The 26,766-nt window shown below is 41.5% G+C and overlaps 1 protein-coding gene across 10 annotated transcripts in view; it reads right to left on the bottom strand.

Moving 5' to 3' along the window:
* Positions 1-611: 611 nt before the first annotated feature.
* The window catches only part of IKZF1 (IKAROS family zinc finger 1), a 103,133-nt gene continuing 76,978 nt past the window's right edge, over positions 612-26,766 (bottom strand). For 2 of the 10 annotated variants that reach the window (XM_073332717.2, XM_073332719.2), the window contains 2 exons: positions 22,030-22,134; positions 613-14,314 (listed from right to left, as the gene is read on the bottom strand). In XM_073332717.2, coding sequence (XP_073188818.1) covers positions 13,608-14,314; positions 22,030-22,134 — 812 coding nt within the window. In that variant the 3' untranslated portion in view covers positions 613-13,607. Of the gene's footprint in view, positions 14,315-21,999; positions 22,135-26,766 lie in introns of all 10 variants that reach the window. The other 8 variants (XM_073332718.2, XM_073332722.2, XM_073332720.2 and 5 more) reach the window with 6 other exon arrangements.

Below are 26,766 nucleotides of genomic sequence, written 5' to 3' on the forward strand. Positions count from 1 at the left end.
CCCTAGAAAATAGAGACTTAGCTGGTCAGCTGTTCCTGCTGTTTATTCCCCTCCTGCCTAAAATCCTAATCCAGTTGTAAATGGTGAAGATGATTATGTCACCTTAAGGCCTTGTGCTTCCGTTGGGAAATAAAGAACAGGAGCAGATGAATTTCTGTGTGATTGTCTAATGGGAAAAACTCCCATTTGACTTCAGTGGGCTTTGGATCAGGCCCAGGGTATATTGTATAACCCCAGTCCTGCACTGTTAAACATATGTATAGGTGTTTGCAGGACTTAGAGCCATTGTGTTCAGAGGGGGAACCATAATGGAAAGGGACTAGTTGGTGAAGGAGCTGTACCAAAAAATAACACCACCCCCCCAAAAAAAACCCCAAAAACCAAAAACCCCACACATACCACAGATAGGCCTTATTCAACAGTTTTGTTTCTTTAGCATTTCACTTGGTGGTAGCTATTGCAAATGGACTGCGATTATAAAACGTTACAAAAATGTCTTTCAGAAAGCGTAAGCAGAATATGTAGCAATAAGGGCTACATCATGCCACGTGTAATGCCACTGAATGAAATAAGGTTACACACAAGAAGAATTTGGCCCACCTTGCTGCACAGAAATGATTTTGAATAGTGTTTTTTTCAGATCTAAATGACACAGAATCTCCCCACACACAGGTGCGCACGCACACACAATCAGAAATATTAACTTGGTTACGTTTATTGTTACTTAGGTTTTGACACATACGTAGAAAAGCAAGCTGTTCATTTAATAATATTATTATCCCAAACTGTGCAAGTTTCCAGCAGGCTGTGTAGAAAATGTGCACGACCCTGTAGCGTGTGGAAATAATGGTTTTCAAAGGGAACATTTCTCTAATTTCAAAGGAAATTAGGCAAGCAGTTTATTTAGGAGAAGTAGAAGCAAAAGGAAAGCTGTTAGCTTTTTTCCTCCCTTTTTCTCCAGAGAAGCTGTGGTGATCCTGCAAAACTTGACAAGCAGGGTGTAGCAAGTCCTTCTCTATTTTCTGGAAATCCCACCCTCTTTCCACGGTTTATCTTGAGTTTCTATTTTGCATGTTAATAGTTGTGCAGACTTTTTTTTTTTTCAGTAACCCTTATGTACTGTATTGCAAGTCAGCACGTTAACCAAATCCAGCGAGCAGTTCCTTTTCTTTGGGCCTGATTCACTTACACTAGTGTAGCTTTACTGACTTCTTGAGTTGCTCCCAAGTTATGCTGGAATAATTGAGAGGTGAATCAGCCCCCTTAGCTTTGTGTTTCAGGTTGGGGCCAATATGTCAAATATAATTTATTGCCTTAAAAATGTGATTTGCAACCATCATACATCCACAGCTGAACCAAAGTGGGTCTTCAATACCATGAGGCACTTAGAGGAACTTCTTCTTGTTTTTTATATACCTATCACGTTACAGGCATTTGGAAGCTTGAATATCACCAAGGAGTGATGTAGAGGATCATGTAGATTGCTGAGGGCCAAAATAACAACCTGAAACTTTTGGGCAATGTTACTATGAAATCTTGTGTGAGGAAATGAGAGGGAAGTAAGTAATTCCCCTTCCTCAAATGATATAAATGGTGAAATGTTTTGAATAATGTATCCTAAAGTAATGTGGTCTGGTGGCTAGATCAGGTTACAGGCAGTCGGAACTTGTCCTTTTCCAGCTATTGGAGTGGTTAAGTAGTTAGAGCAAAGCAGCGAGAGTGAGCACTCATGAGTTCTCTTCCTGCTTTTGGGAGGGAGATTGGTCTACTGGGTAGAAGAAGTACACAAAGAATTAGAAGACCTGGGTCCCAGTCCCAATCCTGCTCTGTGGCCTTCAGTAAGTAATTGAGCCATGCCTCAGTTTCCCCCTCAGTAAAATGGGGATAGCAGTCTCATGGGGTATTGCCAACCCCAAGCATTTGAAAGCCATGCACCTTGCTTCAAAAATCATGAGATATTTAAAAAAAAATAAATTTGAGTGTTTGCCCTCTTGTTTTTCAGCTGTTAGGCTGCACTCAAGTTACGTTTTCAAGCTTTTCTCCACATCCATGAGGGCTAGAAATGTCCTTTCTAAAAAAAAATTCTCAATAAATCGCCAGACACTAGGGCTTTGGGAAAAAAACTCAAATTTTGTGAGACTTATGATAAAATTACAAGAACTGGCAATGCTGGTGGTGGGATTATTAATTAATGAATATTTGTAAAGTGCTTTGTGATTCTCTGATGGCAGGTGCTATAGAAGTACAAACGAATTAATATGTGGGAGAACTGCACCTGCATTTGTTTTTTAAATCCAAACAAAAGCAGTTTAATGTCATAAATTTCAGGCTAATAAAGACAAGTGACCAAATTCATCCCCAATGTAAACTAGCAAGGGTTCGAGAGTCACAACTTTTCCTGAACTGCACTGGTTTTGGCTTTGGCTAATTCTGTGGTAGTAATCCCTTTATGGCGAAGGAGTAATTTTCTTCTTCACCACTGCTGAATCTAATGTATTAATTTTTTCACCCAATTTTCCACCACTCTTCATTTTCCTTCTGGTTTCCCTATCGCTTCCAGTACGTTTCCCCCTACCTTAAATGACTGAATTATTGCTGAACCACAAAGAACCAAACTCAAATAGATATTTAGTCTCCTTACTGTGGTTTGGGGATGGGAATCAAAGTAAAGATCCTTTGTTTAAAAGACTTTTCTGTTCTTTAATAGTTGTCTTCAGCTGTCCTCATAAAATCCTAGTGTTTCCCCCATGCACATATCTAGAATATAAATCAGGATCAACAATCCACCCAAAGGACTTTTAAATGCAGTGTATTTGTGACTAGATCAAGAGAAGCAGAATGTTGCAAACAGTAGCTGTTATACTTAAATGGCCTAAGCATTGTCACGTACTCGGGTTTACACTGGTGACTTCAATGGATTTATTCCTGATAGGCACCAGAATAAGTGAGCTCAGGATTAGTCTAATCTTTTATTTATTTATTTATTTTCACATCAGTATCTCTGCCTACATTTTACATTTACAAAAAAAGAGCAAGACAGATGTTCCCAAAGCAGAAGTAATATTTCTTCTTTGTACCAATTTTAATGGGTTCCAAAAACCACATACGTGTATCACTGAACTTTCACATGTGTTACATAAGTCTCTGTAGACTATGCAAATAACATACTATTTATATGTTGGTTGTCTATTCATATGAATTTTGTTTTCTCTGGTCAAGTCACTAGTGTTATGAAACTGTGTTTTAAAGTAGGACTTTTGCATTGGGGAAATCTTTCAAATATGTCCTGTTAAACTATCAGAAAAGGAAAATATATTTAATTATTCTGATTTAATTACTGCAAGTGTGTGTTTCAGTCAATGATTTGCTCCTTATGCTCTTTTTATTGTCAAGCAGTTATGTAAAATTCTGGAGCGTGACACCACAATAGTTTCCATACCCGCACACTGGAAACTCCATCAGCCAATCAGATGCCTCCCTTTAGAAGTAAATTTTATATATTTTAAATCAAGATGAGACCAAGCCACAAAGTTTGGCTCCAGATCTGAACTTTCCCAATAGCTAAGGGCTCTTTGGATATGAGCTTCAGTTCATAGAATCCATGAAGCCTGCAGCATGTTTGATTCATTTCAACTCAAATAGTAATATTATTCACTGTAAACTAAAAACTTCAGGTAATAGACCTGTTAGTAGTAGTGATGAAGGTATAAGAGACGAAAACTCCTTCACAGACAGAAAATTGTCACTTGGCGGTGTGTGTGTGTAAAAATCTTCCTTACTTTAAAGCAGCAGGACTGTAGCACTCATCTGGGCTCTGTTATGTCTCAAACTCCTTTTCACCAGGTGCCACGATGTTGCAAAGATGCAGACCTTCACAACTGTTGTGTCCCCTGGAATTTTCAGTGCTGGCTGCCCAGCTGTCTTTCTGAAGTACCAAATCAGTAGGTAACGAGTATCCTAGCCTAGATGGGTTCTTAAACTGTTTTTCATAGTGAGGACCACATTTTTAACAGAACGATTATCCCATGAATCACCTGCCCTTCCATTTAAATTCACGTAACGTTGCTGGGTGAGCACAGCAATTGCTTACATGGATAAGTCATATTATGAAAATATTTAAGGCGTCTTTTTTTTTAATGTGATTTTTAGCAGCTTGAAACAAGGATGAAGAGCCAGCACCATGACCCCAGCCTGCTCTCCACAGATCCACCAGCAAGTGCCCTACAGCCGATAGTCTGGGCATTGCTGGTATATCAGAATTCTAGTGTTCTGGCTGCAGCTCAACAGGAAACTAGATATGTAGTCATTGCAATTTACAGGTAAGAAAATAGGAGGAACAACTGTGCCTCTTCAAAAACGAAAATAGAGGTGAGCAGAGAGGAAGAAGGCAGGTCTCTACCCCTTCATTTAAAGAACATAATCTAGTTGTCTGAGAGAGGCTCACACAACCTAGTTTACCCTGTTGCTGACTTCTACATATGTTTTGGTGTGAAAAACTATTGCCCAGTGAGAAGGCCCTTGAATACTCTGGCTGACACTCCAGTTAAATTTACCCATCAAAGAAGAGTAATACATATTTATTAGAGATGGGCCAGAGCTGAACAAATCATAGAATCATAGAATATTAGAGTTGGAAGGGCCCTCAGGAGGTCATCTAGTCCAACCCCTTGCTCAAAGCAGGACCAACACCAACTAAATCATCCCAGCCAGGGCTTTGTCAAGCCTGACCTTCAAAACTTCTGGATCAAAATTTTCCAAGGTTTTGCTTCATCCCTGTGTCTGTACCGAACTTCTAACTGACCATCATAAACTTCAGAGGTATTAGAATATAGTCTATTAGTTCAGACCCAGTTTTATTGTTTGTTTCAGGCTTGCATTTATATTGTTTGCAGTGGACTTTGCAGTTGAAATCCTGATGCCACTAAAACTTCCTTTGATTTCAGTGGAGCCAGGATTTCACCATGATAGTTTTAGTGCCAGCTTGCTGCTGCTCTGATTGCACAGTAGCTTTCCCTGGAAGTTAGCTAAGAAAAGGTTTGGGCAAACACCAAATTCAGAACGAAAATGTAATCTAGTTGAACAATGACTGGGAAACAAGAAGTGAAAATTGTCAACAGTGCCTGGATCCATGCAGATCATTTCAAGGGACAGTTTTGCTACCAAATTATCCTTGTTATGCAAATTTCCTCACCAACCGGCTGGTTCCCAGTTATGCATGGGGAGAAGCGGTGGCCACATCTGCTTCCCGTTTTGCCGTTTCAGAGACTAACCATCTGTTTGGCCTCATCCCGAACAGCCTGCTCAGTGCTGATTAACTTCCTCACCCAGCCAGCCCAAGGCCCACCGTCTGCTGCAAGGTGTAGATTTATTTTTTTCTAACTGCTTACAAACCAGAACCTTCACTTCTCTCCCAAGGGACAGGAAGGCGTTGGTTTGTGTGATTTGCAGCCGGCGGTGGCAGCAGAAACAGCACCCACAGCTGCCCTCTATCATTCACATGTTTAATACATGTGGTTAGGACAGATAAAACTGGGAATCGTTCCATGACCTGGGACATTCTTTAAAGCAGTGAGATCTTATTTAAAAATAATAATAAAAATGCAAGGCTAAATGCCATAGTCCTTAACTGACCAAAATTCCCACTGCAGTCTTTGCAGTCCAATAGGGGTTTTCCTTAATTAAGGACCACAGAATTTTGATCCATATTCACTGCCATTTCACACATGCCACCTAAAAATGGTCAATAAGAACTCGGAAACTCCTGAATTCTAACCCCAGCTTTGAAAATGGCTTTGCTTTCTGGCCTTGGATTTTGGGGGGAAGTATCCTCAGTTTTGGTGCTTCAGGTTTTGAGTACGCAGCTTTAGACAACCCAGGTTTCCAGCGATGCTGAGCTTCTGCAGCCCCCATTGATTTCAGTTAGGTTACTTAGCACCTCTGAAAAGCAAACTCTGGGTGTTTCATGCTGTGTGCCCAGAAACTGAAGTACCAAAAAAGAAGAGCACATGGCCTGGGAAAGTTGGGCCTTAACCTTTTTGTACCTCAGTTATCCTGTTTGTAAAATGGGATAACAGTATTGCCATACTTTCCTGCCAGCTGTGATGGAAGAGTTAACACTCGTAATATGCTTCGAACATGAAATTACCGATGGCTGGTGTCATGTAGAGCTGTGGTAACTGTACAGGGTGCTAAGTGCTCACCCACCAAGGCATCTATATATTATCATGTGTCTGCAAAGCAGCAAAAAGAACAGGAGTACTTGTGGCACCTTAGAGACTAACCAATTTATTTGAGCATAAGCTTTCGTGAGCTACAGCTCACTTCATCCAATGCAAAGCAGCAGTGATTCCAGGGGCAGGCATGCAGATTAAAAAGACCATCATCAGGTAGCTTGAGCTCCCATTCTCCTCTATGGTCTGCTCTCCCTAGTTGGACTTCATCTCCCATGATATGGTGTGGCCAGGCAACTGCTACAATGCATTGCCTCCCCTTGCGGAGAGAGGATACTGTGGTGCATCATGGAAGATGTAGTCCAACCAAGACAATTGGCCCATTGAGGCACTGCAGTAGCATTTCAGAATACAAATATTTGAGTTTTAAGCCAAAGAATTTGCAGGTTCGTTGGTTTGCCTTTTGCTGAAAACGCCAGTGTTTACAGTGGCATACCCCTTATTTTCTGACTACCTCAAGTTAACCAAAATAATTTAACATGCTCAGCCTATAGGAAGGGAAAGAAATACATCTCATTTTTCTAGTTACAGTTTGAATATGTATTTTTATAATAATAATAAAAAGATGGTAATAGCCAATGTTATCAGATCTGGTTGCCTAAAGTTAGGCTTCTAAATCCACATTTTGATACTTAAATAAAAGTGGCCTGACTTTTGAAGGTGCTGCGTATCCACAGCTCCAACTGGTTTTGCTGTGATTTGTGGGTGCTGAGCACTTCTGAAACTACCTTTCAACTTTAGATGCCTAAATGTAGATTTACCCAGCGGTGAGAATGTTGGGCAGTCTTAATTGTACTTTGCACTTACATAGCACTTATGGCCAATTGGTATCTTTGCACCTACAATGGTGTCTATGTTAATCAGGCTGCAAGAACAGCAAAGCAAGTACTACAAAAGGTGCAATGAGGTATCTCTGAAACATTGTGCATGTTCACAATGGGCCCTGAGGTCCTTGCGCAGTTTTTAGTCTCACAATCTCCCATTTAAGTCACTGGGTGTTTTTGGGATGAGTGCAAGGACTTAGTAACACCGAGTAAAGCCATCAAGATTTGGTCTAGTGCATGTGACTGGAAGTTCTTAAAACCGCCCATGTTTATTTCCACAAGTGCTGCCTACTGAAATTTAAAACTGTAGTGTAATTTTATTTGATATAATTTGCATGTTACAGTAAATAAGGAAACAAAGCTGTAAGTGTGGTTTATTATGAGTAGCAAAATCATAAATTCACTTGACCAAATTTGGATTTGAGGTACCATAAAGTATGAACCGTTGCGCACGCTGTCCTCTTTTTTTCCTTCATCAGTGTGCTCACAAATCACCAGCTGTACAAAATATTTACAAACTCCTTGTCTGAAGCAAAAAACAGAGCTGTATTTCCCTTTGCTGTTGTTTATGCAGAAGGTTTGAAAGGGATAGTAGGGATGGAGACTCTGTTGAAAGGTCCCGAAGAGAAATCATTGTGACAGTAAATTATAATGGAAATAATTTCCAGGGTGCTGTGTTCCTAATTACCATGATTCTTCAAGCAGGGACAATTGTGTTCTTTATAGCTATCCTTGCCAGTGAAAGAGCGGAACGAGGGCTGGAGTGAAAGAGACAACTAAAGTCAAATACCACTCAGTCAAACTGATCGTTGAAGGGAGAGGGCACTGAAACAGCAATTTCAGAGCCAGTTTGCCAGGTTGTCCTTAAGGGCTAGAGTCACAACAGAACATAGGTGTGGCAATTCTGAGTGTCATCACACCTAATTTTTAGTTGCCTGGAAATCACTGGGCTTCACAAACCTGAGTTGGATGCATAGGCTCCCTATATGACAAAAGGGGAGAGATGGACGCCTCAAAATGTGATTCACAAAATCCAGCACATTAGGCAGCTTCCTGCCTAAACTAGAGATGCCAAGCCCTGTCCCTCTCTCAGAGCTAGGTAACTCCTTTTGCTTGGGGTTCTCAGCTGCAGCCCCTGTGGTGGAGTGAGGTGCCTGGATTATTTTTGCAAGAAGCCGAAAGGAGGGGCTCCCTCATAATTTTTAGCCCAGTGGTTAGGGTAGTCACCTGGGATGTGGGAGACCCCCTGTTTTAAGTCCCCTTGCCCTCCGTGGGAGAAGGGACTTGAAGAAGGCTCTATCACCTTGCACATGAGTGCCCACATCACCAGCCTGTGGTATAGTCATACGTGGGGCTCCTGCAGTCTCACCTACTGAAGTTGTGCCGCTGTGACTAAACAATGACCGACTCACTGGGTGCATGTGAGAATGCCTCTGTAGCCGGGTTAGAGCGCTCACTTGGGAGCTGAGAGACCCAGGCCCCCTGCTCCAATGACTTTCTAAAAATGTGTCCACAATGGAACCGCTTTTACAGCAGCGACTTAGGGAGCCCCACAGCAGAATATCTCACTTAGCACCTCTGAAAAGTGGTGGTTAGGGCACTTGCCTAGATTCCCGGTCAAATCCCTTCTCCCTCTCAGGGAAGGGTATATTTGAACTTGAGTGGTCAGTACAGGGTCTCCCAGATGAGTAGCCTAATGTCAGGGCTAAGTATTATGTGGGAGCTCTTCTCCCTTGCCTCGGCCATTTTGTGTGAACTTGTCTATAGGGGCCTGATCTGTTAGGTGTGCTCTGAACTTACTGTGTTGAGCCTTGCAGGGGAGTTAGGTGGAGGAACACCCACCTTGCCTCAGCTTGTGACTCACTCTGGGGCTTAGGCAGATGGACACGTGGCATGGAGGTGGCAGTATTCCTATGCAGAAGCAGGTGCCCAGGAAACTTTTTTTACAGCAAAAGTTGAGAGGGCAGGAAGTTGAGGGGGCTGCTAAGCAGAGGTATTGTGCAAGTCTGTGAAGCCTGATTTGAGGATTTATGCACTTAAAATGACAGCTAGACACCAAAATCCTTTTGTGAAGCTAGCCTTAAATGTGAAGAGCAGGAGTTAGATGTGGGTGTATAGGAGGCTTCAAGCTCTCATCTGCAGTGGCTGGATCCTGCTGCTCCCTACATGCCATCCTCTTTATGTGGCAGTAGAGAAGACTGACGTATTCCTAAATTAGGTTGGCTTGTAAGAGCCCAAAACACTTAGCCTAGGATCGTGCTCCCTTTCTCTTTCCCCATATGCTGGCAGCAAAGGAAGTTGTTAGTGGTTTATAAGCCCCTGTGTAGGCTGTACCAAACTGCACGATCATCCATGCCCCCCAGCATGACTCAGGCAGGGCCCCTCTCTTGGGATTTTATGGCCAAAATACATCAGTGCTGTGGCACAATGAAGAGCCGCTCTCTGGCTGCATTGCATCTGCTATGTATAAAGATCAAGGGTCTGATTATCTCCCGCTTGCGTTAGGCTGGTTTAACTTTACTGACTTCCATACAGTTGCACGAGTGTAGATGTGAACAGAAAATCAAGAAAAACAGCTTCATGCGCTCTTCCTTGTTCCACTTTGCCCCCCCTTCTCTTACATGTGCACGCAGAGTCACTCATGCACGAAAGGGTTTAAGCTGTGCAGAATATCACTACAGCAATTAAAGACAAGTCTTTTACCAACCTGTCTCTCTTACAAGATACAGCTCACCTTCCAGACATAATTTAATTAAAAAAAATCAAGCAAATTTCATAAAAATCTGCAATGTAAATACAATGGTTTTAAAGAAAATGGGGTTTACAATATAAATTCACAACAAAAAAAAATGTGTAAATACAACTTGTTTATATATCAGATATAAAAGGCAGGGGGGAGAAACCAGCTGTGGAAAAAATTCTGAAAAGCAGTTTTTACTACATTGCTATTTACATCTTTTTTAAAACAGGTATCAACTTAACTTAAAGCCGTTCAACAGGTTTACTCTTTTTTTTTTTTTTTTAAGGTAGAGATAAACCATGATAGGCTGGTACACCAGAGCCTAGGAGGAGAAAAGGGAGGTTACACTAACATGGTTATCTACGGGCACAATTTGTTTAACTGCAGACAGACGAGTTCCTAGTACATGGATCGTTTTTCCCTCCTGTGTTCATCCCCATAAATAAAATTATCAATACATTTATTTCCAAACAAAGAGAGGCTGATTTTTGTGCAAACAGTGTGAAACAAAAGCCCCTCTACAAACAAGGAATGCTGCGGCTACTGCTGTTATGCTACTCCTTCTGATACACTGTATCTTATTAATAAGCTAAATTATACAACTGTATTATTTATTGTACAACATTCACATACTCTCATATAAATAGGAAAAGCCTAGAGCCAAGAAACACATCCACTGTGAAAATTATCATATGATACATAACTCTATCTAGTTATGTATGAGCCACACAACCACACACTTGTGTGTGCATGTTGAGAAAACAAGTGACGTAGCCCCCAACCCATTTAAATGCAGAGAAATCCTCTGAATCAGAAATTTTATAATTAAACGTTTCACTCTAAAGGCCAGAATCCACACATCTCTTAAGTGGGCACCAGTTCACTAGAAAGGTGCCTGCTTACATCAGTAGTGACTTTGGCCCTCTACTTTGTGGGCTTTAGCAAAGAAATGCCCTAAAAGAGAGTTTCCTTATGGTCTGAACTGTGTTAAGAAAAAGATATTTTTTCAAAAGCTAAAAATAACCTGTGTATAGATTGTATAACACTTTAAACTGTGAGAGGGCCATGAATATCAGTAACAGAACCAGCTCCCTGTTTCCAGGCGATTAAGGTAACTCAGCTGTCCAGTTATCTACCACTGACGCAAAGAGGTCACTGAAGAGACTCTCAGCAATGATCGTGTACCTCCCTGGTCAGAATGGCAGGGGGAACAGCTCGCAATGAAGGTGTGAGGATGAATTAGGCCCTGTAAAAGCATGACAATTCAAAAGAAATAGAATGTAAACTATGAAATAAAAAAAGAACTCCTCTTAGTGTAAGTTATGTCTGCCCTTCCCTTGTAGTTTTAATATCAGATTCTTCCTAGAAGCATGTTTAAATGCTATTGGCTCACCAGTATGTACAGTCTTTGTTGACACAGGACTTGCAACAGACTCAGTGAGGAAATCTTTTTGGCACAAAAAGTGGATAGCATTGCCACTCTTGGCTTTGCCCTGCCTGATGCATAGGGGCCAGATTGTAACCGGGAGTACCTCCACTGAAATCAATGGAATTTAACCAGTGTAAGGTCATAATCAGGGCTATAGTTTATGTTACTGTCTCTTTTCTGGTATCCTACCAGCAATTTAAGATGTTGTTCATATTCTTGTTTCACCAGTGTATGTGCATAAGTGTGTTTGCGTGTGTTTACACAGTCCATGCATTATATACATTCTTTCTATGTAATATCACCCTTGTGATCCAAGGAGCTTGGCTTTTACAAAGTAAATTTCTTATAGTTAGGAATGAATGTACAGTATAACAAAATAATGTGGGTGTGTGGTGGGGGGAGGGTTTGACGTGTAAAACATATTTAAATCTCACTTACACTAGTATCATTCCGTTGCCTCCATGGAGTTGCTCTTGATTTACAGCTGCATAAGTGAAAGCAGAACCAGGACCCCTCTGTCTGTTTATATATAATATACATATGTAATATATACACCCATTGGATCCCATTCATCCTTGGTGCAAGTGCACTAGTTTTACTGAATTTGGTCCATAATATGAATGACTATATATATAATACATAATAGTATTACAAGATTTAAGAAATAGTCTTGTTGCAGTATATGTATTTTGTTTATGGGGTAGTACCAATCTCTTATACAGTGGAAATGTTTGTACATTCAATGGGTCGGGCAACTCCATCAATTAGTTATTATTACCTGTACTGTTGTGGAAATATTCCAGCTCTGCAGAGCAATTCTTAACCAAGTTGCATAAATATCACTATTACCAGTCTTAAAGCCGGTAGGCTGTTTGGGGAGAGGAAAGAGCTATTTGGAAGAGGAATTAAAGAAGAGACAAACAGATTGGCAGTTTTTACTATCGGCTGTCTTTGTGCGTCAGATGTCTTTTCATTTTACTGGAATTTAAACAGCTAGTTGGGAGGGTCTTGCCAAGAAGGGGGCTCTAAATGAGAGGGGGAAAAAAAGACAGAATAAATGTTTTTGGTTTCATAGGGCTTGATCCTTGCTCTGGCCTCAATCCAGCACAAAACCCCTTAAATTTGGGATTATTTTTAAGCATAAGAATAGTTCCATGTATGTTCATGTGACGACTCAGGCAAATGCTGAAGTGCTCTGCTAGATTGGGGCCAGAGTGCTCAGTATCTTGCAGGATGGAACCCTTAATGAATAGTTAATTTTAGAGAAAAGCGGGGATGGGCCCTATACGTTTTTTAAATGGCTGTTTAATTCATCTCAGTGCTTTAAAATAAAAAATCATTGTAGGCTAAATTTTCCAGACACAGCCCACAAAATTAGCCAGAGGACTTGCGGTGCAAGCAGAATGGGCATTTTCATACGCAAAATGGGTGAATTGGAAATTTTGCAGCCAGCTGTAAAAATTTTGCCCCCCAAACAAAAGAAGCATGCATAAAAATATTCTCCAAACATTTTCTCTCTCCTACTGAATATCATATTTTTCTAAATAATTAAAACTCCTTTTAAAAAATCCTACATAAATGGCTATTTTCTTATGTGGAAAGATTTTTAAACCTTATATTTTTAAGGAAAAAGTGATTTTTTATTGAATAGGGAGGGAAAATATTTATTTTAAAGGTCAACAAAACCCTTTTCTCCAAATAAATGCAATTTCCACTCCTGAGTATGTATGACAAGGGTGTTTCTCACGTACTTTAAACAACTGGCCTTATGCCTCACGCTAGAAATAAGGTATGCCATGCTGGCAAGAAAATCCACACCTTGGCGTGTGCTATTGTGTTATTTTACTTCACTACTAAAATAGTGCCAGTCAAGAGTCTAGGCTCGCAACACCATTCCAGGTCTCCATGGCACCACCCAAGGGTTCTGGTGGGGCCGCTTTGTCTTTATTTTAATTAAGTCTTCCCAGTAACCCAAGTAATAATGGGAAGTCAAAAAAAAGTATGTCTGGTGTAAGAGCCCGATTCTCAGCATGTTAGCACAAGGCCTTTCTAGCCCTCAGCCAAGTTTTTGTGCATTGTGCACATGCTAACTGTTGAGGAGAGAGGTCTGCAGAAAGCAGTCGCTAGAAGGAAGTGGATTCAGCTACCTGACTACAAAAGCTTCTACTTACTAAAGGTTTGGTGATCAAAATATTTTCAATAAAAACATCAATATGCATTTTATAAAATTAAGTTGCAATGCTACCAAGAGGAGAAAACTCCTTGGGCCAGGTCTTCTAATTTTCATTTCTGGATGCTTTTACTGTCCAGTAGACTGGTGTCTTTTGTCATTCATACAGCTCCAGTAGCACAGCTGACGAGATCGCATCTGTGTGGGAGGGGTCTTAACTCATGTGGAAACGGTGCTCCCCTCGTGTTATGTGAGAAGAGAATTCATATCTGTCCTGGCTGTGGTAGCCACACATGTTGCATTCGAAAGGATCGCGGAACCCATGACAGCCCATGTGGATGGTGTACATCACATGATCCAAGAAAAGAACTCTACAGTGTTCGCACTTGTAAACTTTTACTTGCTCCCCATTGCTGGTGATCACTTTGAAAGCATCGTGGGAATTGTCAGTACCTGCCCTCAGGACTTCATATTGCCTCTGTTCTTCTTTTATAGACAGGCCATTTCTTGCGTGGGGAACTATGTGATTCGTCAGGTAAATTAAACCGCTGCGCTCCTCATTATTACTCTCTGTATCTGTTGAGTCTTGGCAGCTGTTGCTGGGGGAGGCATCCCTTTCAGAGGAGATGGATTTGGCTTTGGAAAGCAGCAACAAGTTTTCCACTGCGGTGTCCTGAGCAGTATGATTGGAACGAGCATGATTGTCCCCAAGAGGCTTGTGGAGTGGATACATGGAGCTGATAATAGGTGCTACTTCAGAGCTGCCTGGAGGTGTCTGCACAAGGGGACGCAAAGACTCTGCCCCTAGGTAACTGATGGCATTGTTAATGGCCTGGTCTATAACATGAGTCTGCATCATCTCACTCTCCTTCTCATAATTAGTGGTGGCATCGTACGGAACATCAGACAAGCATTTCTCACCTGCATTCCAAAACAATCAGGAGTTAGGAAGTCCAATGCTTAGACACATTGAATCCCAAATGTCTATGTCAGTAAAATCAAAATAGAAAGATGCAAATCAGGGTACAGATCTGCATCTGAAATTGAGAACTGCTGTGAAGAGCTCTTGATTTCCTAGTGCGCTACACAAGAACTGATCACAAAATATATTTTGGCAAACAATCAAAAAAATTCAATTCTGAAATAGTGTCGTGGTGCCTCATGAGACTTGTGGTTGAACTGCCTTAAACTCCCATTCTTCTCTACAGGCTGGGCTCCTTGGTTGGACTCTGGTATGCCATGACCTCCCTGTTGGTGCATGGAGGTGCTATATCATGGCAGTTACATGGCCACTGTGCATCATGGGAGATAAAGTCTGTCAAAGGATCCTGGCCCATAGAAGAGAATGGGAGCCTGTCAGAAATATTTTGGTTTTTGTTTGAAAAACAAAAACATTTCATTTTTCAACCATTCAGCTTGTTGGCAAAAAATCAAAACCTTCTGTGGAAAGCAAACACTTTTCACAAATTCATTTAATCAAAGTCAATTTTCCATCAAACACTTCAAATGAAATTTTTTGGACCAACCATAGGCTAGACGCTAGTTCTGAAAAGAAGGTTCACATGTCCATAAGTTTTCTGTAGTGAAAAGCAGTGGCAGGAGCAACATAAGGCAATGTTTCTCAAATAAATAATGCCATTGAACTGAAAATTACCATTCTGCATGGAGTGAGACTTCTTTTGAGCTGTCTAAACAGTCCATTTTGCCAACCAAATCTAGGTGTGACCTTACACGTGCAATAGAGTCCACTGAAAAAATAACAACTTCACATCTATCAGCAAAGAAAAAAAATATATAAGGAGCAGTTTCCAAGTATATAAACTAAGATTTCCAAAAGTTACTGTGTGTCCAACTTCTAATGACTAAAAAGGGGGTGTGCCTCACTTTTAGAAGTCAGGCCCCTGTAAGGTGCCTCAAATTGGGCACCCAAAAATTGAAGTGTCTATTATCAGTAATCACTTTCGAAAATCTTGTCTATAGAGAAACAAGTTAAAAATAAAAAGTAAAGCCTGGGAATTAGAGAAATTATTTAAAAATGCAGCTGCTGATTTAAAGTATATCTGTGTACTACACTACACTATCACTTATGATACTGAACTTCACTAACAGGTAGCTTTGAATGACAAAAAAGTCTCTCATGCAGTATTTGTAATACATCTGCAATATTACCAGTCCCATGAAGGAGGTTTGCTCCTCCTTTAGGTCCCGGATAGTGTACCCCACCCCATATGGTAGTTGTTTTCAAACTGCGGGCCATGACCCAGTACAGGGTTGTGGAATGGAAGGCACTGGGTCATGGCGTCTCTGATCAGCACCGCTGACTGGACCCTTAAAAGTCCCGTGGGCGGTGCTGCCTGGCTAAGGCAGGCTAGTTCCTACCTGTTCTGACGCCGCACTGCACCCTGGAAGTGGCCAGCAGCAGGTCCGGCTCCTAGGTGGGGGGGTGTCGGGGCTCTGCGTGTTGCCTCTGCCCCGAGCACTGACTCTGCATTCCCATTAGCCAGAAACCCACCAATGGGAGCTGGGAGGGGGAGGGGGTTCAGTGCCTGCGGGCGAGAGACGCACAGAGCAACTTGTGCACCTCCGCCGAGGAGCTGGACCTGCTGATGGCCACTGCCAGGGCACAGCACGGTCTGTGGTGCCAGGACAGGCAGGAAGCCTGTCTTAGCACCCCCACTATGCCACTGACCGGGAGCTGCCCGAGGTAAACCCATGCCCCAACCCCATGCCCCAGCCCTGAGCCCCCCAAACCCAGAGCCCCTTCCTGAACCCCAAGCCCCTCATCCCCAGCTCAGAGCTTTGACCCCCCCTCCCATACCCGAACCGCCTGCCCCAGCCCTGAGCCCCCCTGAGTCCCCTCATGCACCCCAAACCCCTCGGCCCAGAGCCCTGACCGCCTCCTGCACCCCAAGCCCCGCCCACACCCTGATCCACTCATTCCTGGCCCCACCCCGCAGCCCTCATCCCCGCACTTCAACCCTCTGCCCCACCCCTGAGCCCCTCTCACACCACAAACCCCTCATCCCCAGCTCCGTTGGGTCACAGGCATTAACAATTTTCTTCAACTGGGTCGCCAGAAAAAAGTTTGAAAACCACTGCCCTATGGTTAAATAATTTCTCTGTGGAACTGTGAGCAACGTGGGTCTGACAGATCTCAGGGGATCCAGTGGAGGTGAGGTCCTGCTTCCCTCATACCAGTCACTCCTCCTCAAAATACAGAGGGGCTCCCTTCAAAGTTAATACTGCCCTGGGCTATACTAATAACTTTCCCATTAGTCTGCAGCATGTAGAAGATTGCCTAGAGTGTGGCCCAATTGTTCCTTCCTGTAGAAGAGCCTCCAAGGAGCAGAGGGGAAGTCTGCTGGAAATTCCACAGGATGAACTGGACAGAATTGCCCTCTCAGATTGGAGGGATTTCCAAACTCCACGAAGGGCCAAGAGTGCTGCCTGGAAATCACTTGCTTGAAATCCTGCAAAAAACAGGCCTATAGTGCAGAAAGTCCTGCTGCCCACCAGGCACTTCCTGAGCCTCCATCTTCTCTGGAAACCTGGCTCCTCCCTGCTGTGCTCTAGTCTCGCTCCATAGCAGGGGAGGTAGCAGGCACAGAATGGGAGCCAACTAGAGCTGGTCAGGAATTTTTTGAGAAAACGTCTTTTCGTAGAAAAATGCTGATTAGTCAAAACTAGAACTTTTTGCGGAATCTTTGCTCTTTTGATTAAACTTTCTCAGGTCCGGGATAGAATTTTTCTCTCCTCCTGGGAGGCTCTTATTCAGCTGAAATGTGGGAGACCCCAGGTCTAAATCCCTGCTCTGCATCAAGCAGTCTTTCCTCATCCCCAGGCGAGTGCTCTAACCAGTGAGCTGTTGGTTAATTGGAAGCTGTGGGACTCGCTTTCATTTTTTTGTGAAACGTTTCTAAAAATTTTAGGTTTTGTTCCAATGGAAAATGAAAACAAATGTCAAAAGCTCAACTTTTTTTGCAAAATGTTTTTTTTTTGTTTGTTTTCTGACCAGCCCTCGAGCTAGCACTTCTTGGAGCTATATTAACTCCTGAGTAAATTTCCAATAAGAAGGCATGGCATACACAGCTCCTAATTTGGCTCCACCCACACCTGACCCTGTGCTTTTTGGGCTGCTTTTCCCACCAGTGTCCGCCTCCCACTCCTAGTGCTAGTGTTTGCTCCTCCCCACTAATGCCATGATTTTGATTAGATGCACCATTTCTAATCCCATAGCTTTGAAATGCAAAGAGCTAAAGACTGGAGATTCAAAATGGACTCTGTGGAAAATGCATGGGCAAGGTGTGAAATGCTTACCACGTTTTTTAATATGAATTTATACCCTTGATTCAGAAAACTACAAAGTTAAAGCATATATGTATGGTACATCCTTAAAACCTGGGCTTTCTTTGTTATTATATGTCATACACTGGGTATCCAGAGGGCACAAGTTTAGGTGTTCTTTATTGGTTAATATTTGCTTTATGATTATGTACCATAACTAGCCTATAGCTGACCAATATAATCAATAGCTCCATGTAAGGAAAAAATCTGTCACAGAGCAAGACCATTTCAAATGCACACAAGCTGAAGGCAGGCAGGTATCATTTTTACATATGGGCAGTGCAGATAACATGAGTGCTCATTAAAAACAATCACCTATTTTTATGGTTATCAGAGAATAAGTAAGGTAAACTGCTAGTGGTGTGAAGATCTTCAGAAACTGTGCAGGGTTTCAGGGCTCTTGCTCCAGGTAGCCAAATGCTAACAGATAGCTGATACTCTTTAGCTCGGATAGGCTGCCTTTTTTTTTTTTTCTGGTTGATGTTGTAACATATCAGGCATATTTCAGCCTGAACTGTTACCAGTCCCTCTCCAACCCCAGTTTAGAAGGTCCAGTTTGGCTCTCAGTCCTGGGGTCTGTTCCTATTTGCAAAGCAAGGTGCTGTACACAAGTGCTGCAAAGGCAATATTTCTGTCAAATACTTTTGCACCTAATTAATTTAAATTGGTGAACGAACTCAGCTTTATAAAGTACCAGGATCCACCTCGAGAAACTTACTGTTCTTTCTCTCTCGAGTTTGGGACTGACTGCACCTTAGCTTAGCTCTAATATTGTTGCATTCTTCTTTGCAACAGTGCCTTATTTTTCCTACCTTGTTAACCACCCCTGAGGCTTATACTTGACTAGCGTGGCTGAGGAAACCTGTGCCTCCTCTGGCATTTGTAACCAGTGGTGCTTCTGGGCTTGCTTCTCCTCTCATTTAGTTCTGTCTAAATGACGAGTGACACCAGTGAGATCAATAGTGATGCAAAAGTCAGTGTAAGTGGGGAGAATCAGGACCAGTGTCTTTTAAATTAGTCGCTGGTTAAATGATGCTAGCATTGTTATGTTAAAGAAATGGGGGAGGGCTGGAAATTGGTTCAGTGTCTGGTGTATTCTTAGTTAATTCTTTAGTTCAATGTCCATTTTCTTGTTACCAAAATGGACTTTGGACAAGGAGACCAGATTTGGAGTTTGAACAACTGGTAATGTACTTCATATTAAGTGAGGTGAGCACTGGGGAAAGGAGGAGGGGATTTGGGGGTCTCTGATGAGTCTCTTTGTCCAAAGAGGCCATTTTTTTTTGACAGCAGATCTTCATAAATATTGTCTGTCATTATGGTGTCTTCTTACACCACACACTGAATAAATGACAGGAAACTGCCTTACCCATAAAGAAAAGGAGTACTTGTGGCACCTTAGAGACTAACCAATTTTTCTGTACAAGTTTTTTCATGCAGTTGATAGATTTCCACTCCATACGGCTAAATGCAGTGCCTTGCATAATGACAGGTTTCAGAGTAACAGCCGTGTTAGTCTGTATTCGCAAAAAGAAAAGGAGTACTTGTGGCACCTTAGAGACTAACCAATCCTTTTCTTTTTGCGAATACAGACTAACACGGCTGTTACTCTGAAACCTGTCATTATGCAAGGCACTGCATTTAGCCGTATGGAGTGGAAATCTATCAACTGCATGAAAAAACTTGTACAGAAAAATTGGTTAGTCTCTAAGGTGCCACAAGTACTCCTTTTCTTTTTGCGAATACAGACTAACACGGCTGTTACTCTGAAACCTGCATTACCCATGTCTCTCATTTGCCTGGCTTTCTTTATTGTTTGTTAGTATGAGGGTGACAAACAATGGAGAACAAAAAAAATAGTCCATGCCCAACCTCTCTAAATAGGTTACTTATTCATGTTTATTAAAAATTGTTTTCTAAAACAAATTAATTTCTCTGGTCTTCCTGGTGTCTTCACAGCTGATACTTTTTCCTTATACAAAAAGTCTGAGATAAATTCTGTCCAGAGCCTTCAGAAGAATTGCATCAACTTACTCCAGTAGTTGAATCTGGTCCTTAATCATCAAACAATTTGGGGTTCTTTAACTCAGTTCTTTGGGGTTCTTTACCACATTTTCAGTATTTACCTCTACTACAATTTTGTCGTCATCTTCAATTCTGCCGTCTCAGTGGGTAAGCAGCTACATTTCCTGCCCTGATTAAGTCCTGCTACTTACATCATTACCTTCTTTTCCCTGTCTTTGACTGTCTCTTTAAACCTACTATTCTATCTTCTGACACAATGACATACTCTGGTACGAGATTCCTCCTCCCCTCTCCTACAATATATTCTCTCCTCCCTTACCCGTTTCTGACTCAGACATGTGTCTCTTACTCTCTTCCACCAGTCCCTCAATCTGCTCTCTTGACCGTGTTCTCTCCAACTCCTGACTTCCCTTGCTTCCTCCCTTATAAAATCTCCCTTCCTTCTTCTCGGTTTTTCTCCTCTCTGGCTCACACCTCTCTGACTTCAAACATGCTATTATTTCCCGTAGCCTCAAACATCCCTCCCTTGAGCCCATCTCCTTCTCCATCTATCACACTCCTCTTTCAAAATTCTCAAATGTGTTTTCTACCCTTGTAGCCTTAACTTCTTCTATGTTAACTCACTCCTTGATCACCTTCAATTGGGCTACCTCCATTCCGCTGAAATGACCAATGACGTCTTCCTGGACAAATCAAAAAGGTTCTTCTCCATCTTCATAATTCTCAGCTCTCTCCCATTTCAGATATGGTTGATCATGCCCTCTTCCTAAATACTCTCTCTGCCCTAGATAGCAGAGACTTCCTTTCCTACCTCTCAGACTACTTCTGCAGTATCTTCTTTGGTGGTGCTTCTTTCCTCCTCTCCTTACCGAGGTCTCTCAGCATTCTGAGTTGGTCCTATCTTCTTCTCCCTTTACAATCTCATCCAGTGTTTTCTGTTGTGCCTCTTCTCCTCTCACTTAAACCCACTCTATTCATACTTGTACTTCTGGCTGTCTCTTCCTGGATGTCCTGCCCACAGCTCAAATTTAACCCCTGAAAAACAGAATGCCTACTGTTCTACCGGTGTTCTTCCCTGCTTCAAATCCTTCCACTGGCTTCCTGTCACCCATGCCATGAAGTTTGGGCTGCTGCTTCTTCTCTTAAAAGGCATACGCAACTTGGATCCCTACTATTTCCTGTTTGTCTCTTTCTGTGGCACACTTCACTCCCCCTTTGCTCCATCCATGCCACATGAGTTACTGTTCCCTTGTGTCTTCCCACTCTTAGTATCAAACAGCCTTCCATGTGGCTTCCTACATTCTGGAATCCCCCTCCCTTACCTGGTCTGTCATGTTTCCACCTTTTCTTCAAAACCCTTCTTACAATATAGTCCTTCCCACAGGCTTTACTCCTCTCCTGAAGCAAGTGATATAAAACTGGGAGAAGTCTGAATATTCTGTCTGCCTCTCTGTAGAAGTGCGCTCAGGCTTTCCTTTGAGTTTCCATGCTTTTGAGGTTTAAAACTAAACCTAAACATTATTGTAATCTCTCTCATTGTATTCAATTTCCTTTGATTGATTTGCTACAAGCTACTGCTCTGCACACTGAATACCAACTGGAAGAAGAAAATGGACACCACCTCCTAGTCAAGTCACTGAGTCAAGAAAATGTCTATTAGTAAAATAAGGAAGCAGGTTATGGAAGTTTTTGTTGCTTATAGTATGTACGTGTAGAAGTATAAATTGATCTTGGTTTTTCTTTTACTATTCTCATCCGCTGGGCACATATTTCTAGGTTTATAAATTATACTTGACCAAAGAAATGAAGTAAACCAGTGTACAACCTTTCTGAAAGAGTGAAAGAGTATTAACCTCTTATGTTCAGCCCAACCTCACTTACACACACATGCTTACACATGTGTCAAAACACAGGGTCTGCCCCTGATGGGGGAAGTTAACAAAACGTAGCCTTAAGCATCTGCTTAAGTGCTTTCCTGAGCAGGAGCTTCGATTCCCAGGATGATCATATAGAAAACCTGGGGCATCAACACTGGAAAAGGCAAGAATACTGAACCCCCCACAAAAGCTGTAAAATGGAAAGTTAAGCTGCAGAAAGCATCCTTTTTGTAATGCATCCGTCTAGCGAATGCTATATATTTATATATTGTTAATTTAATGATAACAAATGAAAATCATGATGCAAGACTGAAAACCCTATAAGGCTTTTTTAGGAGACAGCAAACGTTTAACTCTTACCAACAAATTTCTGAGGCATAGAGCTCTTACGTTTGGCGACGTTACTTGCTAGTCTATCCAGCACGAGGGATCTCTCTGACCCTATCTTGCACAAGTCTTCAGCCATTTCACTCTGGTTAGTTTCCTCTTTTATGACTGAAATCAAATGACATCAGAGGGTTAGGCATGCATGCTCCATGTTAATGGAACTACCATCTTTGTATCGTGTTAGTCAGACTTTTCCATTAGCATGCAACCAACTAAAACCAGGATCTTACCTGACAGGCACAGGTTGACTCTGACTGTTTGTATCGTTGTCCCTTAAGCTGACTAAATTATATCAGTTCTCATCTTCCCCTCAAATAGGATGTAGAGATAACAGATTGCAAAGTACAACTACAGCTTATGGGGCTTGAATTGCTCTGTGCCCTGTCTAGTTATTTACACATTCAATATTTACACTGGTGCAAAATGGATGTCTAACATGATCACTCTGATTTGGTTTTACACCCACCTTGCAATGGTCTGAACAATTACACATGGTGCAGGAAAATGGAGAATCAGGCCCTAAGATCTTTAATATTACTTTTGATATAAAGCACTCCCCCTCTTACCTTCCCCACCCCCCACTACCTTTCAGTGACAGAAAAGCCCAGCACAATAAGCGTCGCTTCAACAGAAATGGGGCATGGCTATCACTTCATATAGAAGAATGTATTTATAATTTACGTAGAAAACAACTTCTCTGACAGTTCACTATTACTCTACTTCCCTGATACAGTGTTAGTCATTAAAATCCAATTTTAGCTAGTCCAGTGGCTGAACATATATTTATCATAGAGCATTGACCTTCTGCACTCAGACTGTTTTCTGACTTCCTGCTGCTGCTAAGAAGTTTTAGGTTTAGAAAGGAAGCCCAGCAAAGAGATTCTTAGCTATGAGCCCCTAGGGAAAAGGTTCCTGTTATGTCACTTTGTAGCAATTGCCGGTGGAAGCTGAAGGGGTATGAGACTGAACTGGCAGAACAAGAGCTCTAGGATGGTAAACTATATCTATTCTGAGCATCCAATGGCTGAAGAAAAGGTGATCTATCAAGTTGCATCCGATGAAGTGAGCTGTAGCTCACAAAAGCTTATGCTCAAATAAATTGGTTAGTCTCTAAGGTGCCACAAGTCCTCCTTTTCTTTTATCAAGTGTAACATTGGATTTTTTTTTTTAATCTTTTGCCAGGAGATGAATATTTTAAGCAAGATTGTGACTTGATATCTGATCATCAAGTAAAAAAGCTTGATTCAGCAAGCTGTCTTTTATATTCTATGTCTGCTGGTGACATGTTATCTTCTCAGTAGGTGCGCTCACTTATTGATAGATGTTTACATGGTATCTACTGCTGTGGTAACTCGACACCTCACACTAGTCAAAGTAACCATATCTGTTGCCTACATGAACAGAATAAGCAAACCCAATGGACCCATGCTAGTAATATGTATACAGTGTTGCTGTAGCTGTATTGGTCACAGGATATTCGAGAGAGACAAGAGGGATGAGGTAATATCTTTTATTGGACCAATTCGACTCTTCTTCAGGTTTGTGTAAGCTCGAAAGCTTGTCTCTTCCACCCACAGAAATGGGTCCAATAAAAGATATCACCTCACCCACCTTGTCTCTCTAATGTTAGCAATATGTCATTTAAATGGCAGCCTGATAGAATAGGGTTGGCTACATCATGCCCTGAAGTTGACAGACTCAGGTGGGGTGGATCAATAGAAGGAGCCGTTAAATGCCCTCAGAGAAGAGTGCCCCCATGGAAGACAACTCTAGGAACCAATAGCAGGAGCAATCTAGCAGATCTTAACCACGGCTGCAGGATGACATACTACAGTGGTTAAGTGCTCGCTGAAATGACTGGGCCCCAGACCATTTAAGATTTTAAAGACTGATCACTTCCAGATGCTATTCAAGGTGTGGCCATAGTCAGTCAGTACCGGGCACTGGTGTTGTATGCTCATTACAATGCACCCATTAAGGAGGCAAGCTTCTGCATTTGGTATAAGCTAACACTTCCAGATGTTTCCAAGAATAGCCCTTTGGAGTGTATGTTACAACAATCCAATTTAGAAGTCACAAAAGGGTAAAATCCTATGGTAAAGGCCCAAAGCAATAAAAAGTCACTGTTTCTAAAGGACATAATGACAAGTAGCAGTTCCCACATTGACACCAAAATGCAAACACAAACACATTTCCCCATGGCATCCAAGAAGGTAGCACAATAACATTTCCAAAGAATTAAAGGAGGGTTAGCCCGTGATTTTTTTTTTTTTTTTTGGAGGGGGGGAGGATGAAAAATAGCAAGCAAAAAATAAAAATTTAGGCCCAAACTAGTATTTTCCAGTTTTTGGAAACTGAAACCTATGCCCACCCTACCACACCCCCCAATAATTGGTGGCAAACCTGAATTTTTGGGGGTTTTCATTGCCAAAAACTGAAAATTGTTTCTGTTTTTGTGCTTTCACTGAATTTTTTGTGGGAACAAAAAACATTGATATCTGTATATGCCTACACCATCTACCTGTGTATCTTTGTGGCTGTACTATGCCATAGCTCTATTGATTGATTCTGATAATACACTAAACCACAACAGTAAAGCTCAGTCTATAAGTTTTCATAGTTTGTCTTTTCTGATATTCTCTATAGTACTTGGAGGGTCTCATGCGTTCCTACTGAAATCAATAGCAAAACTCCCACTTATGTCTGTGGAAGCAGCATCAGACACTAAGGTGAAATTCTAGCCCTACTGAAGTTGTTTGGCGCTTTGCCATTGATTTCAGTGGGGCCAGGATTTCCTTTCCAAATCTCCTTCAAATTCAAAGACAAAATGAAAGAAAATATGTTGTTCCCCTTCACCCTCCTCCTTGGTTCTGCCCATATTAGGTACGTTTCCCAATGAGAGGTATCAGGCCCCTAAAGGAAGTGGTAGAAATCAATTGCTTAGGACTTTTTCAATTAGAGTAGTCAAAATACTAGAAAATATGCTGTGGAAAATAATCCTGCAGTAACAGGGAGATGGACCGGATGACCCTACCCCTCAGCTCTATGATTCTATTAATACAACAATCAGTGGGACTTTATTATCATAGTAATCGCTCCATAATACATACTGAAAAGTTGAATGAACAGTAGTTCTTGCATATAAGACTGACTTACTTTTCTAAGTATAAAAAGCATGCCTTTAAAAATATTTTTAAATACCAAAAGGACCAGGTCTCATTCCGAACTGCTTTGTTGCATATTTACCTCTTTACAGATATAATATTTTTAAAATTGAAAAATGGCATTTGAAGTCAAACTGTGTTTGTGATGAGTTAGGGAGCATTGTATGTAATTTAAAATACCAGGATCACTTTCAACAAAGGATTTTTAAATGAAAAACTGGTTTATTACCTGAGAAATAATACCCATTTTTGTTAAAAAGTAGGATCTGTGGCAAAATACAATGTTTAGATTTTACTCCCAGTTTCTAAAATCAAAGTCATATTAGATATAATAGGGATCTGGCTGATACTCTTTGTGTATGCAAGAAAGCAATGTTTCTTAAAAACCACTTCTGAATATGCCAACTTTCAATCTGATTCAAATATTAAATAATGAGCTGCACAACCCTAAACTGCTGTAAACATCTAAGCTTTTTGTGTCAGGGTTTATAATAAGCACAGTCCCATACATTTGAGAGTTATTTATTAAAGTTTCTGGTTACTGATTTCAGCTTCATCTGCATATTTTTCTTTACTAATATTTTATTTTCAGCAAGTAACTGAAAAGCTAACACAAATTGTTGTTTTGTTTTGCCCACAGACGTATCAAACCTTTATGCCAGGCACTGGAAATTCTAACCCCAGACAGACTATTTGCTTCTACATCCTATCACCCTGTTACGGAATAAATATCATGGCTCTGAGTACATTAGCTCCAGCTTTCCTCCTATTTATACATTCTCCAATCCCTCAACAAAATTAGAAGGAGTGCTGCTCTAACATGCTGTTGGAAAGAAGAATCTCAGCTGCATTCAGTATTATCATTATGTGCATATACTTTACATTATCTTGTAACGTGTAAAAACATATTCAAGTGCTGTTCAGATATACAATGTTAAATAAGGCATCATTGCAAATAGGTCAGAGATAAAGTACCATTTTGTCATTTGACAAACTGAATAATATATACTTACAGGATCAAAAAGGTAGGCAAGAAATGCAGTTTATCAGATGGACTGTAACCTTAAATTCCACAGCACATTGATACTCTGTTCTCTACCTGAACTAATGCCTATAAACACATCTGGTACGACTACCTCTTGTGATCAGTCTCACACATCTAATTAGCAAGACTTGCTCAATTTTAGGCACAGGTTTAGATTCTGTGTTCTCTAAGGAACAGATTGTGGCTCTGCCACATGCCCCAGACCTGAGATCAGATGTTGGTGCACAGGCCCAAAGGAAAAAATCGTGTTGCAGCGAGGCACGATTCCCTCCCTACTTTCCCTTTGGTTCAGGTGGGTAGGTGTTTGCTGCTGGTGCCTACTAACAGCAAATTACTACCCTCTCCAGACTGGCTCCTCTAGCGCATTGTGGGGCAGAGCTAAGGTTCTTCTCTCTTCCTGGTCATCTGCTTGGCCTGGGAGGAGCAGCTGGCATTGAGCGCCTACTCATTGCTGTGCACTGGGACACAAGGTCCGGAAAGCCTATGCAGGTATGTAAGGGTGTGTGTGGTTCTTACCTCTCCCACCTCATA

This window comes from Lepidochelys kempii, chromosome 2, assembly GCF_965140285.1.
Source record: "Lepidochelys kempii isolate rLepKem1 chromosome 2, rLepKem1.hap1, whole genome shotgun sequence".
NCBI classification, from domain to species: domain Eukaryota; kingdom Metazoa; phylum Chordata; order Testudines; family Cheloniidae; genus Lepidochelys; species Lepidochelys kempii.